Raw genomic sequence first — 15,517 nt, 5'->3', positions numbered from 1 at the left:
TGGCCTTCGGGGAGGGAGCTGCTTCTGCCATCTACATAGGAACTTAGAAATCACAGGGACCCGGGACCAGACTCTGCCCTGTCATCTGGGTAACTTTGGGCAGATTACTCAGCCTCTCTGAGTATCTGCCCCGCACTTGTAACTGGGGACACGATGGTGGTCGTGAAAGATAACACAGTCGCTGCATGTGCTGCCCTGGCATAGGAAGTGTTTGCTACGCCTGCTGGGTCATCGCAGAAGCAGGGTGGTTCTGGATTCAGGTTCTGGATCCTTGGGGTCAGTCTCAACTCTCAGGTATAGGGCCAGTGCCTTCAGGGGAGGCTACTTCACCCCGAAGTATGGCTCTAAGATGTGCACATGTGCCCCTCGCCCCCTGCCCCCACCCAGTGTCCTGTTTCAGGGAGGGTCTCTCTCCTCCTGGTGTTGGGGGGGGCGGGATCTGGAGTGCTAGGGACTCCCGGGGGGCTTGCGTGCTCTGTGGGTGCCTGCCTCCTGGGAGGCTGTTAGCATCAGAGGGGCACCCTCTCTTGGGGGGCCCTCCACAGCATGAGCCTGGGAGCTGGGGAGCCAGGCTCCTCACCTATTCAGGGGTGCCTGGGGAGGACCCCCCGGTTGTATACTTACTCTCAACCTCTGGAGGACTCCCCTGTGCACGTGGTGGTTTTTTCACAGCATGCTTGTTTCCTGTTTTGTTTGTAAGCCGGTGCAGGCACACTGGTTTGTTCCACAGTGGACTGTCCCCCGACCCTTTTTTAATCTAGCGAGCCAAAACTCAGACCCTGAAGCCACCCCACGGTGGCTGATGCTACTTTACAGGTGAGGAGAGTGGAGCTTAAACGGGGCAAGTCCCTGCCCGCATTTGTTCAGTGAGGCTGGAGCTGAGCCTCGAACCTACGACTGGCTCTTAGCATCTCTTACTCTCAGGAGACATTCAATGCAGGGAAGATCCTCACACCTTTTCTTTCCCGTGCAGCCTGGGCCTTTACTTCCGCTCTGTCCAGCCGATCTTCCAGGCACGTTGGGGTGGCGGCACTCTGTGACAGTGATGTGAGGGGTGGCGGCACTCTGTGACGGTGATGTGAGGGGTGGCAGCCGGCGCAGGCAGCCAGCTGCCCAGGCCTTGCTGTCCCCTCCGAGCAGCCCCAGGCATCTGGTGGCTCCTTCCTGGGGCCTGTGTGCGGGGGGATTAGCTGTGGCCCAGGGCTGTTGGCTGGCTCGAGTGCACCCCTGGCAGACCCAGCTTTAGCCACAGCGGAGAGGTTTTCTCCAGCTGTCCCTGTGCCCTCATACCTCAGTCTCCGACCAGACCCTCTCGTCAGGGACCGAGAGCAGCGTGTGCCCATTTCTCAGGCGTCGCTGAGGCCCAGCCAGCATGTCAGAGGGCAGAGCTGCACGCTGGGCAGACCAGACCCAGTCCCATTCCAGGCTCTGTCACTTTTCAGCAAACCACTGAGCTGCTCTGGGCCTCGGTTTCCTCATCTGTAAAAGGGGCACGATAGCAGTGCCCACCTCGGGTGGACTGTGAGGACACCAGGTGACTCACGTGAAGTGGTTAGAACAGGGCCTGGCCTGTCGTGAGTGCTCAACAGGAGGCAGCCCTCGTCATTATACAGGCTCCGACCCCAGGCCTCCCAGCTCCCGGTCCTGGTCTTCTGCTTCCTACCTCCCCCTCCTGGGTCTTTGTGGAAGAGCCTCCGAGGGTGCCCTGAGGGTTGAGTAGTGCGCATCTGAGGATCCCACTGCCTGGACTGCAGTGTGAACAGCGATGTTACGGGTGCAGAGCCAGCGCAGCCTACGTGGTGCGCCCGACGGTGCAGGATCGCCCACCCCCATCGCAGGTGTGAAGTGGCCCCTCGTGTTCTTCTCGGTCCCACTCCACTCGCGCCTCCTTGAGACCCGTCTGGGGGAGTCCTCATGCCGCAGGGCCAGGGATGGGCCTTGGTGGCAGGGACAGGTGATGCACCGCTCTGTCTGAGGCTGGTGGCACGGTGGGCTGACAGTGGACTCGTCCCCTGTCTCCCCAGATGGCCATCGTGTTCAACCAGGAGGGCCTGAACGCCATCCAGCCGCCCTGCGTGGTCCAGAATTTCATCAACCACAATGCCGTCCTGTACAAGGTGTTCGTGGTCGGGGAATCCTACACGGTGGTCCAGCGGCCCTCGCTCAAGAACTTCTCTGCAGGCACATCAGGTAACCAGAGCTAGCACCGTCTCAGGCCGCCCCAAGCCCAGGGGCCTGACTGGGACGCAGCACTAACCCCTGCCCCCGCCGTGTTGTCTCTGGAGGGAGAAGCTATGACCCGAAGGTTGACAGAATTGTGTATAGTACATAAAGAGGTGTCGGAGAATGAATGAAAATCCCATTCATTGTTAGGGGTTCCATCCACCTGAAACACCATCAGCTCTGGGAAGCCCCTGAAAGTTCTCTGCACCCAGATCTCTTCCCAGGGCCCTGTGCAATGGGACTCGGGAGTAATACACCAGAATGGATGGTCGACCCTTCAAGGAAGCAAGGGAGGGAGGGCCCTTTGTGTTTTGAAAGCCAGAGCACTGGCTGCCTCGTCACGTCTCCCTTTTCCGAATGGGGGAACACGGAGTTTTGCTGGTTGCTTCGGCAGCCTTGAGGTGACGAATGCATGATCCATTAAAAGTCAGCACGCAGGCCAGCACGCAGGCTACAGGGCTTCCTAGCCGTGGGACCTTGGGCAGGCCAGAAGTGGGCATAATCACCCCTGGTGTGCCCCTCACAGCGGCGAGGGCCATGTCCGTGAGTGTGTTTTGGATCAGTGGGTCATGGTCCTCAGCGTCCCTCCGACGTCACACGGTGATGGTGTTTGCAGGATGCTGTTGTCAGTTGGGGCATCTGAGGGGTCCTCTTGGGAGGCTGGTGGCTCCGCAAACTAAGCTTTCTTCAGCCTCTCATCTGACACCTGATGACCAATTCAGAAACACACCGAGATGAGGATTTGCTGGTATGGGGGCTGCTCAAAAAAAAGAATGTCCGAGTGGTTCTAAAAGGCGTCTCCAAAGCAGGTTCCAGAAACCTTCGGAACAGTGGTGGCGTCTGTGGAATAAGCATGTCTCCCCAAGAGGCCCGTTGGAGGTGGTGGGTGTCCCCGGAGTGGTTCGCTCCGGCCCCCGTGCACTGAGCTGTGCGGGGGAAACCCTGTCACGGGATGGGACACCCAGGCCACGTCAGCTCCATCTGAGCGGAGAGACGTGTCTTCCTAAAATCCCCCTGCTGGGACCGCCTGTCACCATCCGCTCCTCGCGGCTTCAGGCCACTATCATCTTCCCAGTGGCAGCACTGAGAGCAGACACTGGACATGCGTGTCTGTCTTCCCGTCCCTTCCCAGAGAGGCTGTTGTCGGAGTTTGTGACATCCCCTCCTCACCCCGGTCCCAGCCCCCCGCCCACTGGGTCGACCTGGGGGTGAGGGACACAGAACTTCTTTTGTACCTGACTATATACAGGCAAGAGACGTTCTCATAAATTGTGGGCCAGAAGAGGCTGTTGGTGTTTTTTTTAATCCTCTGTATTTTTTTTCTTATTTTTAAAAGAACATGTGCTTTAAATCTTTAGGAAATGTATTAGATTAAGAGTAGCTTTACCTTGTGTAGTCTCCTTTTTTATACTTTTTTTTTACAAAAAAATTTACTTCATCTTTTAAAGGAATTTACCACAATTTCCTTCCTTTCTACACAAAAAGTATCACTTTTTTCCTCCTCTTTCTCCCAGCTGCAAAGCGCTGGGCCAGTTTCTGGCCGGGCTGGGCTCTGTGTCGTGTGTCGTGTGTCCGAGGATGAGGGTTCCGTGTCTTGTGAGTCTTCCCGGGGCCATTTCCAGGTCACCAGTTTGCCGTGAAATGCAGACCCGGGCCGGGCTGAGTGAGGATAAACACACTGAGCTGACGGAGAAATGTTTGTCGTGCTCGGGCAAGCTGAGTAACTTCCAGCATGTTTATTGTCCATCCCCAAAGGTGCTTCAGGGCGTCATCCAGGGGGCTGGCGTGGGCTTTGGGCCTCCTTCCCTGCCCCCACCCCGGCCTTCTCGTCCCCGCTGCGCAGGGTGGCGGCCCCTGGCGTCCCCTGTGATGCCGGCAGTTACGGTCTTCTTGAGTGGGATTCTTCTGGTCCTGGGGTGGAGAGGACACCGGCCTTCCTCCACGGCTGCTGTGTTCTTCGTGTTATCACTCCTGAAGTCAGATGTGTCCCACAGCCAGTGGCATCTTGCAGCTGCCTCTGCTGGAACTGAAGTCACGTTCTCATGGAGGGGTTGACGTTGGCCTCTGACAGCCACGGGGAACACTTGGATTCTCTGCCTGTGGTTCACAGTCTTGGGGAGACCGCTCCCTTCTCTCCATCCATTGCCAGGGTCAAGCACGTTTCTCTGCTCCTCCTTGTGCAGTGGTGTTATTTCTTGTCTCCTTTACTCTGAAGACACAGCTCCTTGATTATACTCTCCATCCTGGGCCTTTTTCTTGAGGGTGTATAAAAGAACGGTGCCACTTACCGCACAGAGCAGAGTCAGCAGGCTTTCCCTGCAAAAGGCCAGATGGTACATATTTCCAGGTCCGTCAGTTATTTGATGCCACCGTTGTGGCATGAAAGCACTGTAGACGCTATAAATGAATGGGCAGGGCCGTGTTCCAATAAAACTTTATTTATAAACACAGGTGGCAGGCCAGATTTGGCCTGCAATCTGTAGTTTGCTGCTCTCTCATCTAGAGCTGCTGAGGTTTGATGCTCAGCCATATCGCTCTCACCCTCGTGAACATATATTTTAGTGGGAGAAACCGCACCCCAGGGAAAAAATGATAAAAGGATTGTGGCACAAGATGCATGGGTCCTCAGACATCGCTGGGTGAGAGGTCCCACTGCAGAGGTGATACGTGTATGGGAATTGGACCTGGGCCACCATCTGCAGCACTGTGACCACCCCCTACCCCAGAGAGAGACGTGAAGATTAAGCAAAGGAGACTGAAGAAATTGTGGCCGTAGCTCATGGCTGCACCATTGAGTTACTGGGGGCTTCGAGGCTAATCTTGTCATTTACTCTTCTTATTTTGAACCTGTTTTTTTTCATCCGTAAATTTGGGCAAGAACACCAGTTTTTCTCTCATTGCCCTCCCTCCCTCCCCTGCAGGGAGGTGGTGATGGCCCTTCACCTGGGCTTGGGCCTGATGTGTCTTGGGACTAGTCTGGGAACAGAGAGTGGACGGGGCCCTCCAAATCCAGGGTGATTCTGCAATCAGAGAGCTAAGACCTGGCCAGGCCCATCTTCAGAGGGACTTCAGAGGGTTATCTTAGTGCTGCCCAAGGAGCTGGTGCCAAGGGTCACTCTGACTCCTCCTGAGCCATCGCGGCTTCCTGCGTCTCCTGGGTTAGCGGTTCCCAGCCATTCCCGTTCCCTCCGGCCCCTGCTCAGGCTGCACATGGGGAAGGTCTGCACAGAGGGCGGCTCTGCTGGCCTGGCCAGAGCCCCAGGTTAGCGTCCGTCAGGAGGAGCAATGAGTCCCCTTTGAAATGGGCCACACTTTGGATTGATCTTGCCACGAGAAGCTGTTGGGTGACATGGTCTGTCCAGTTCAGCGGGCACCAGATGGGCCCTCTGAGTGCTCACTTCCTTCCCTGACTGGTGTAGCTAAGCACCCACGGTGTCTCCTCGTGGCTCCTGCAGGCTCTCCAGCCTCCCTGAACTCGTGTCTCCCTGCTGGGTGGCCCTTCCCCCAGGTCTGCTCTGCCTCCCTGGGCACTGCCCTTGGGCACCGGTGGGGTGGGCGGGTGGTGCCCTGAGCTCAGTGGGGCTGGGCCAGGCTGGTACTGGATGAGAAGGGGCAGTGCCTGCAAAAGGCCAGAATGCCCATCCCAGCAGCTTGAGCCCTGCTCCAGCCTCTGGCCCGGGGGGCTTGCCACCCCCCAGGCTCACTCTTCTTGGCTGCTGGCTCCCAGGAGTAGAGGTCTGTGGAGCTGCTTGGCACAAGTCCTGCAGGGTGTTTATTTTCCCCAGGCTCCTCCCCGGGACCGTCTCTTGCTCCCCCCGTCTGGACCGGCTCTGGTCGGAGCGGCGGGAGGACTTTCGGGCACTCCGGGGCAGCGAGGGGCCTGTGTGGCCCGCAGGCGGGAAGGACGCCAGGTACATCTCAGCGCCTGCCTGCTCGGCCTCCACCCAGGCCACCTCCTTGTGCATGACCCTTGCGTCGCTGCATCCCGGAGCCGGTGGGGGTCGCAGGCAGCCAGGGCATTGCCCGCCTGGCCCGGTCCCCGGCGCAGAGTGGTGCCCAGCCAGGGCCTGTTCTGTCCTGTGCTCAGGGGCCCAGATCCCAGGGATGAGCAGTGTGTGGTGGGGCACGGGGGTCTCATGGCTAGTGCCATGCTTGTGGGGTGTCGGGTGGTGATAGGCAGCCTTTTCTGGCGTCCGGCCTGAGGCTCGTGGTTTCGCGATTCTTGCATTCACGTGTCCACACTTCCAAGTGCAGAAGAACGTGTTTCCTACCAGCTGACCGACCTTTTTTCCTCTCCAAGGGACGAGTAAAACATGCTACCTGCTCATTGCTCCCATTATGCTTGGGTTCGGTCTGCCTCTCTGGATGCCCCCATGGGGTGCGGTAGAGGTGGGCACAGCTCTGGGAGTATGGCATAGGAGGAGGTGAGCACTTGAGGGGGCCGTGCCGGCTTCCAAAGCCAAACAGATCATCCTGTGTGCCTTCTCGAATGTCTCCTGTGGAGGCGCACGTTCTGATTTCCTAGTTTCCCCTAAATAGTTAGAAAATAGCAGAACCCTTATATCTCAGATACTCACGTGCCAAGTGGCAGCCTGGCCACTTCTCAAGCACTGCCCTGAAAAGCGGTCCTTGGGCAGACGCTGGGAGGGGTTGGGAAGGGCTGGGTTAAACGGAATTACGGGACCTCCTCACCCCAGGTTTTTGATATCTGGGTCCACAGCATTTCCGGCTCACTTAGTCACACACTCCAGCCTCCTTTCTTATGCCGTGTCCGTGAGAAACACTAGACGCACTTTGGGCACGGAGCCTTCGGTGCTGGGGAAAACCAGGTCTGACACTGTGAGATGGTGGCACAGGTAGGTTCATTAAGTCAGTTGTCAGGTAGGTTCATTAAGTCAGTTGTCTTAACGTGAGGAGGAGAATTGAAGCAAGAGTCCTGACTGGTCATATGTCTGTCCGAGGTGTGGTGTCTCCTTGCGGGGGAGGTGTCCGGCTTGCTGGGGCTCCAGGTGGCTGCTGCTGGACTCTGAGCCTAAGGCCATTGTGGCCGCCATAGGCCGTGGCCAGGGTGGTGCTGCCCCCTGGTGTCGGGCAGTGGAGTTGCCATCCGTTTGTGGAGCTTCTAACTGGCTTCTCCACGTTTGCTTTTTCAGACCGTGAGTCCATCTTCTTCAACAGCCACAACGTGTCCAAGCCAGAGTCGTCATCGGTCCTGACTGAGGTACGTCCCTCCCGCCATGGTGGCCCGGTGTGGGCCTGGCATTGGGCTGCTGTCGGCTGTCAGCTGTGAGGGCCGAGCTCTCCAACGGGGCAGGGTGGGAGGGAGGGACCTTGGCCCCAGTGCTAAGGGTCAGGCGAGGTTCCAAAGGCCCCTCGTCCTTGCTGGCTTCGGGCCTTCATGCCAATGACCGTCATGGCCACACCCGCTCACCACTGGGTTACTCCGGATGGGAGATTTTCCAGCTCCTCCCCCAGCATGAGGACGTCCCTCCAATCAGGAGGCATTCGATGACCTGCTTCTACTGACATTAAAATAGAGGGGTTGGAGGTGACACCTTCTTATCTTTCCTTTTTCTCTCCTGCCCCTGTGGGTCTCGTAAGTGTTTGTTAAGAGCCTGCCGTTACTTCCGCGGGTGCCGGGGTGGTTTGCGCAGGCGGTGGGGTCAGGGCAGCTAGTCATTGGGCGTTCGCTGCTCCCCAGTGTGTCAGGCTCCCTCCTGGATGCCCGATGTCCCACCTGAAAGTGACCTTCTTGGATAATCATTTGTCTGCCATTTGGCCTGTTTTTTTTTTTTTTTTCCTGTAAAATGGGAGTCAGCCTAGGGACACTCTTGGAGCCTTTCCTCCCCCTGTGGGGCTGGCCTTCGCTCCCTCCCCTAGCTCATGAGTTGTTCAGGAACCCACCAGGGCTGACAGAAATAGAAAAAGGAAATGCAGTCAGCTATCCCCTTCATTTAGGACATAAGCTCCTTCTGCGCACCTGCAGGCCAGCCTTTTTTCCTGTAAAATGGGAGTCAGCCTAGGGACACTCTTGGAGCCTTTCCTCCCCCTGTGGGGCTGGCCTTCGCTCCCTCCCCTAGCTCATGAGTTGTTCAGGAACCCACCAGGGCTGACAGAAATAGAAAAAGGAAATGTAGTCAGCTGTCCCCTTCATTTAGGACATAAGCTCCTTCTGCGCACCCGCAGGCCAGCCTGGCACAGCCAGCTCCGTTCCAGACATGCCCCTTACCATCCTGCTGCCCACTGGAGGTCCCTCTTATTCCTAGGTCTGTCTCCCACCCCAGCTGGATGTTCCGAAGGTGGACCCAGCTCGCAGGCCCCAAACACCGGGACAGGGTACTGGTTAGGTTGGGGCGTGGACACCGACGAGACTGGGGTCAGACCCAACTCCACAGCGTTGCCTCCCTGGGCCTCGGGGTCTCCATCCCGCCCGCTGGTGGTTGCGGGACTCCAGGAGTTACTAGGACAAGTCGCAGCGTGCTGGCAGTATCGGCCGTGACAGGCGATCACTCGAACATGGCTCACTTCCTCCCTGGCCACCGGGAGAATGTCCTTGTCCCCTTTCTGTTTGTGCCTGCGGGCAGGGTTTCCGTGCCTTTGCCTTGTCCTAGGATGGCTGTTGGGTTCCAGACTGTCAAAGGGCTGAGATTCCTTAGCCAAACCGAGAAAGCGCTTTAACAGACAGCGTGCCACCAGACCTGGTCCTAGCGTGGCGACCAGAGCCCCCTCGCGGCCACGCCTGCCCTGCGAGCCTTAAATGTTAGCTTCCTGGGTCCTCAGCACAGCCCCACGATGGCGTGTCTATGTCGCCCCACTTACTGGGGTGAGAAAACAAGACCCAGACAGGGGCCCTGTGGCTTAGAGCATGCAGCGGGCAGCGCCGAGTCCCCCTGGGTCTCCCGGACCTGGGGAGGGACCTGGACCGCAGGACCAGTGGTCGAGCTGCCGTGTTGGGCTGAGCCTCTGACCACTCACTGGCAGGAGTGACCCAGAGACGGCAGGTGCTATGTGACGAGTGCCTGTCACACCAGACTGGCATCGCCCCTTAGAACGTATTCCCCACAAGGAGCTGAGGCAGTGGGGTATGAGCCTGAGGAGCCCCACCCCGCCCCGCCTGATGTTCAGAGCTGGCGGGGGCCGTTCACGGCGGCGCGCGGAGGCTGCTCAGGAGAGGGGCCCCTGCGTTGCAGGGCTTTGGAAGGTGGTCGCCACTGGTGTTGCAGCTTCCGGTGCTGGGATTAGGGATGTTTGCCCTTGAGGCCCAGGGCTCTGCCCCCAGCCCTCGACCCAGCCTCACTCTTTTTAAAAAAATTGAGGTGAAACTCACACAGCCTAGAGTTAGCCGTTTGAAAGCGGACGGTGCAGTAGCACCGAGCACAGCCACCACGTCGTGCAGTCACCACCTCTGTCTGGTTCTGCCGCGTTTTCGTCGCCCAGAAGGAAACCCCGCCCCCATCCAGCAGTCAGTCCCCCCAGAGCCCGCTTCCCTTCAGCCCCCGGTGACCAGTAATCTGCTTCTGTCTCTGTGGCGTTCTCTCTTCTGGAACTTTGATGTGAGCAGAAGTATATGATGCATGACCCGTTGTACCTGGGTTTTTCACTTTGCCTGATGTTCTCAAGATTCATCCGCGCTGTAGCTCTGTGTGGCCGAATGACGTTCCGTGGTGTGCACGGCAGTCTGTTTCTCTGTTCCTCCGTCGATAGGTGTTTGGATCATTTTTGCCTTTTGGTGAATAGCGCTCCTGGGGACTTTGGCCTACACGCGGCTATTTTCACTTCTTTTGGGGATATATACTTACGAGTGGAATTGCTGGGTCATGTGGTAATTCCCAGTTTAACTTTTCACCCAGCTGTAATTTTGTGTCTGATGGGTCGGCTGCCCTTCTTCCCCGCCGGCCCCTGAGCCCGTACGGCCCGCCAGGACTGCCGTGCACCTGTTCTGGCGGACGGTGGCAGCGCGGTGCTGTCCCCACCACGTCAGTGGCTTCATGGTCCTTCCCAGCACTGTGGGATGGAAGCCCCATCGGCGCCATTTCGCAGATGAGCAAACTGAGGCACAGAGAGGCAGAGCACTTTTCTCTAAGACCTGAAAGCTAGGAAGTCACCGTCAGGATTCGAACCCAAGTTCCTCTGACTCCAGATCCTTCCCAGTGCAACCTTCCACTTACTTCCCTGCAGGCCCTGGCCAAGGGCCGCACTTGAGCCCACGAAGACGTGAGCACCTGTCCTAGGCCAGCTGTGATGCTGAAACAGGATGCACAGTGTGGGAGGGGAGTTTAGGGGACCACACACGAGCCCCACGGAGGCGTCACTGGAGGCTGAACTCAGACCAGGAGTCTGGCGGGAGCAGCAGGGAGGCCTCTTTGGGGAGTCACGTTTGTGTGGGGTGCGAGTTAGTGTGGAAACACCGCAGTCCACCCTTTGTTGGGAAGGGGAGGTTCGTGAGCCCCACCCGGGAGCCCTGTGCTCCTCCGGGACTGGGCAGCACACGATGGCTGTTCCACGGAACCCCCCGCTTCACGGCCCGGAGGCTCTGGCGATGGTGGGCCAGTGCAGCGATGCTGACGACAGCCCCCCACCCCCCGCCCCCCATACCCACCTCTGCCCTGACTGCTCCACGGGCTCCCAGCTCTCCTGCGGGTTCTTGCCCCTGTGCCTTTGTATCCACTTCACCCTCAGCAGGTGACTCTCCTCCTTCTCTGTCCCACCTTCGAGGCCCAGCTCGTGCTCCCTGCCCCGCAGTCTTCCTGGTCCATGACACCCCATCTCCTTTCTCCCTGCCAAGATGGTTGAGCTTTAGAGGCTAACAAACCTGCTACGAATCCCGCCTTGAACTTTTGTGCTGTGTGGCCCTGGACCAGCCCCTGACCCTCTCTGAGCATCTGCGTCCCTGTGTACAATGCAATGACATCCACCTTGCAGGTGGACTCGAGAGGTATTGGGCACTGTCCACCACGGGCCTGCCCAGGCAGCAGGACTTGAGGAGTGGCCGGCCACGGTGGCTCTGTGCTGCCTGGGGGTGAGGCCCAGCCTTGGGGCACCTCGCCGGGGGTCTCTGTGGTGTGGCTTGCGCCTCCCCACCCGCGGCCTGAGTCCCGTGTGCGCGTCGTGTGTCGGCAGCTGGACAAGATTGAGGGCGTGTTCGAGCGGCCAAGCGACGAGGTCATCCGGGGGCTGTCCCAGGCCCTGCGGCAGGCGCTGGGCGTGTCACTCTTCGGCATCGACATCATCATCAACAACCAGACGGGGCAGCACGCCGTCATCGACATCAATGCCTTCCCAGGTGAGCCGTGGGGACCGGCGTCCTGGGTGGGTGACAGGCAGGTTTCATCCCTCGTTTTTCGGGGGCCTGGTGTAGATACAGCCCCCACTAAGCCTGAGCCCTACCTGCGAATGGTGTTACAGGGTGTTGGGGGAGCGAAGGAGTCCGTGCACCCCGCCAGGGAGTGTGCACAGTAGGCCCGCTCCACACACGCGTCCTTCCACCTGCCTTGCCTGACCCTGTGCCATCAGCATTGGCCCTCATTAGCCAAATCTCAGCCGACCCCTGGGCCCTCGTAGATTTGAAGAGCTGAAAGGATGCTGGAGAGCATACAACCCCACAGGTTACATGTTGGGTACCGAGGCCCTCAGAGAAAATACCCAGGCCACACTGCAGGCTGGTGGCAGGGCTGTCCTCCTTCCCACCTTGAGCCACAGTGCTCTCTGGGGCTGGGCGCCTGCCTCCTGTTGTCTCCTGGAGCTCTGAGCTGGCAGAAGCACATGCTGGGCCCTTATGGTCTGCTAGCATGACCCGGCTCTGCCGAGTGCCCCTCAGATCTCGCCTCAGCGAGGGGCTCAGTGGGAGACACCACCCTGTGGGAGGTGCTCGGCGGGTGTTTGCAGGGTGTGAGGAAGCCCTCACGCACAGGGGGCATTTGTGCCGCATGAGGCCGTGGGCCGGATGCTGGACGCGTGTGTCACGTGTCCGGTCCCCCACCCCCCTCCCCATACGCCTCGGAGAGCATGCAAGTCAGGCCCAGCCAGCAGCACAGCTCGCAGCCAAGGAAGTCAGGTCTCAGAGGAGCCGCTGGCTCCTTCAGTCATTCAGTTGACGTTTATCAAGGGCCCAGGGACCGGGATGCAGCATGAGCACAGCTTTCGGGGCCTTGCCCTCAAGAGGGAGAATGGGGGTGCTTGGGGATCCTGCACGAGGCGGCGACATCCGAGCCAAGCAGCAAGGAGGGAAGGAGCCTGTCCGTGTGTCCCCCATCCCCGCCCCCATGAGGGCGTCCTGGGCATTCAGAGGAGGGACAGTCACTGTGAGCCCGCAGGGATGGCGGCTTCTCCCAGGGAGGCCCAGAGGGGCCTGAAGCCTCCTGGAGTGTGGAGCCTGGCGGGTGCTGGTGAGGGAAGGCCCGAGAGCAAGGCGTGACACTCGGGGCCCCCGAGGAGGCGGTGTCCGTCTCGCAGAGACAGAGGAGATGGTGTTTGCGTAGCCTGGTCCCGAGCTGGTCTTCACAGTGCTAGTTCATCTCTCAGCCGTGTCTCCAGGTGGACATGGAGCTGCGGGTACCGCGAGCAGATCTGAGGGGCCTTCCCCGGCCTCCCGTCCGCCCCAGGCCTGCAAGCCACACTAGGAAGCGCACCCGCCAGCCCTCCTCTGGGACCGCAGGGCGGTTGCTGAGGGACCAGCTTGTGTCCCTGGTGTTGGCCTGACGCGATCTCCACTCTCCTCCCTGCTCGTGTCTCTACCTGGAAACCCAGCAACGCACCTGCTGGTGGCCTCCGAGGGGCCCAGGTCGCCGTGGCCTTCCCCCAGCCCCACAGCTGACTGAGAGAAGCCCCAGTCCTGGGCGGGGCGGGGGGGTTGGTTGGCACCACATGGTCTTCACGGCACAGGCGGGACCAGGGGGCCTGGTGCAGGTCCTGGCTCTGCCACTTAGGAGTTCGTGTCCTCATCTGTAAAATGGGGTGCCCCGAGGGCCCCTCTCCCTGGGGCTGTAAGGATTCCGTGAGCGGGGCCACTGCTTTGTGACCCTGGACGGACACCAGCCTGGATCCTTGTCACCCTCTCCATGCTCGTGCTCAGCAGTCACACATCTGCCTGGTGACGGCTTTGTTTGTTTGTGGCTTGTTTTTTTTAACATCTTATTTTTTTATTTTCCCCCTCTCTCTTCTGGTAACCACTAGCCCATCGTCCACGTCCATGAGTCTCTGTTTGTCCTGTTTATCTGTTGCTTTTAGGTTTATATTCCACAAATGTGATATCATGTGGTTTTCAACCTTTTCTGTCTGGCTTATTTTGTTTAGTATGATTATTTCGAGGTCCATCCATGTTGTTGCAAGCGGCATGTTTGTGTTTTTTTGGTCTTTGAGGCCAGTTACTTAACTCGCTTTGTCTTGTTTCTTCATCCATACCATGGGGACAGCGCTGAGGAGAGTAGGTGAGGGGATGCTGTGCGCGTGGAAGCCCCACGCATGCCCCCCCACTTCCCCCATTTTAATTTTCCTGCGGGGACCTCTCCTTCCCCTTCTCAGCCTTGGGCTCCCTCAAAACCACAAATAAGAGTCAGAACAAATGAGGCAGCCCCGCCCATTCCCGAACCTCCGTTCTCACTGGCGTGTGCTGCTGGCTGCTGCGAAGCCCGTCCTGAGGGGTACGGGGGTGTCAGTCACCTCAGCACCAGGCCCGTGCTGGTGGTGAGGTCATAGCCGCGGGGAGTGGGGCGTGGGAGGTGCCCGGAGCCCCTCCCAGAGCAGGCACACTGGTCCTTGCCAGGGACACACTTCCTGTCCTGAGCTCATTCTCGCAGTGGCGCGCTTGGTTCTCATCCCTCCAAATCGATCCCAGCGGGTGGGGGCACCCACCCTGCATCACATTGCTTTCGAAACAGTTTTCGGGAGTCAGCAGAATCCTTGCCCTAAAGCCTCCCCCTGCTCGGTGGGCGGCTCCCGGAGACTCATCTGCTGATGTGTGATTTGCGCCCGTGCTGGGAGCGCAGGCCCCAGGCGGGCTCCGGCAGCTCCTGTCCAGGGGAGCTGCCCCCGCTTCGTTAGGGGCAGCGGACGTCAGCGTGCGGTGGCCTCGTCTCCAGGGAGCCCAGTTTCTGCCTTTTGGCTTCGGTGCTCAGAGCACGCGGCACAAGCAGTACCCCGCGGGTGTCTCGGGGGACAGGAGGACTCCGGTTCCAGAAGCAGCTGCTGTTGCTCAGGCGTCACCCTCATTCCAGTCCACCTGGTGGTGCCCGCTGGAGCGTCCCCGGACACATGAAGGAGTTGAGGCCGGGCCACATGGCAGCGAGGGGTGTTTGTGACTCAGAATGTGAGGAGTGGGCCTTTGGTGCCGCCACCTCCAGCCACGCCACACCCCTGCTCGATGGCGTCGTCCCACGTTGGGGAGGTGATTAAGGAGCTGCTGAAGCTGCGCCCGAGGCGGGCAGTGTGGCGGATAGTTCCTCATCAGCAAGTTCTCCAGCTTCTCACACTCTGGGGGCAGCGAATTCAAGCACCAGCCCCAGGGGGCCGCGTGCACCCTGCTTTGAGTCCAGGCCGTGACTTCTGTCGGCCCTCCTGAGCCTCAGTTTTCTCTGTAAATCACGAAAGCCCCTACCTTGGGTCTGGGGGTCCCTTAGTCCCCACGTCCCCATCTCTGTCCCCATGCCCAGGGCCCATCTCCACTTCACCTGGCTGAGCACCCCGCGCTGTCTGTCTGTCCTCCCTGCAGGCTACGAGGGTGTAAGCGAGTTCTTCACAGACCTCCTGAACCACATCGCCACCGTCCTGCAGGGCCAGAGCGCAGCCACAGCGGCCGCGGGGGCCGCGGCGCCACTGCGGCACAGCAGGCTCCTGGCGGAGCAGGCGGACAGCCTGGCGGGTGAGCGGACGTGCAGCGCCAGCCCCGGCTGCTGCAGCAGCATGATGGGCCAGGACCCGCCCTGGACGGCGGAGGTGGACACAGCTGGCGTGGGTGCAGGCGGCACCGCCAAGCTGCCCCACCAGAGACTCGGCTGCACTGCCGCTGTGTCGCCTAGCTTCCAGCAGCATTGTGTGGCCTCGCTGGCCACCAAGGCCTCGTCCCAGTAGCCACGGAGCCCAGGACCCAGAGGGCGGCGTGGGCCACGGAGCACACCCACTGGGCGAGCAGCTCCCAACGGTGACATCCTACTAAGAATTCCCAACAGTCTGATTCTTTTTTTTTTTTAATCTTTAACCTGATTTTCCGACGTCATGATCTAGTTGAGGGGTGGGAGGGGGCAGAAGGAAAAGAACCCCAGTGGTCCAGCCTCATGGAAAGGGGACATCCTGCCTAATT

The 15,517-nt window shown here is 59.3% G+C and overlaps 1 protein-coding gene across 1 annotated transcript in view; it reads left to right on the top strand.

Annotated features, from left to right (window-relative positions):
- The window catches only part of ITPK1 (inositol-tetrakisphosphate 1-kinase), a 140,591-nt gene extending 125,200 nt beyond the window's left edge, over positions 1-15,391 (top strand). The window contains exons 7-10 of the mRNA XM_015599755.1: positions 2,025-2,190; positions 7,377-7,444; positions 11,344-11,506; positions 14,930-15,391. Of these exons, the coding sequence (XP_015455241.1) occupies positions 2,025-2,190; positions 7,377-7,444; positions 11,344-11,506; positions 14,930-15,288 (756 nt within the window). The 3' untranslated portion in view covers positions 15,289-15,391. The remainder of the gene's footprint in view (positions 1-2,024; positions 2,191-7,376; positions 7,445-11,343; positions 11,507-14,929) is intronic.
- The last annotated feature ends 126 nt before the right edge of the window (positions 15,392-15,517 follow it).

The sequence above is a fragment of the Pteropus alecto genome, unplaced genomic scaffold (genome assembly GCF_000325575.1).
Source record: "Pteropus alecto unplaced genomic scaffold, ASM32557v1 scaffold8, whole genome shotgun sequence".
NCBI classification, from domain to species: domain Eukaryota; kingdom Metazoa; phylum Chordata; class Mammalia; order Chiroptera; family Pteropodidae; genus Pteropus; species Pteropus alecto.
The sequence above is the reverse complement of the archived record's forward strand: the minus strand, read 5'-3'. Positions and strand labels throughout refer to the sequence as shown.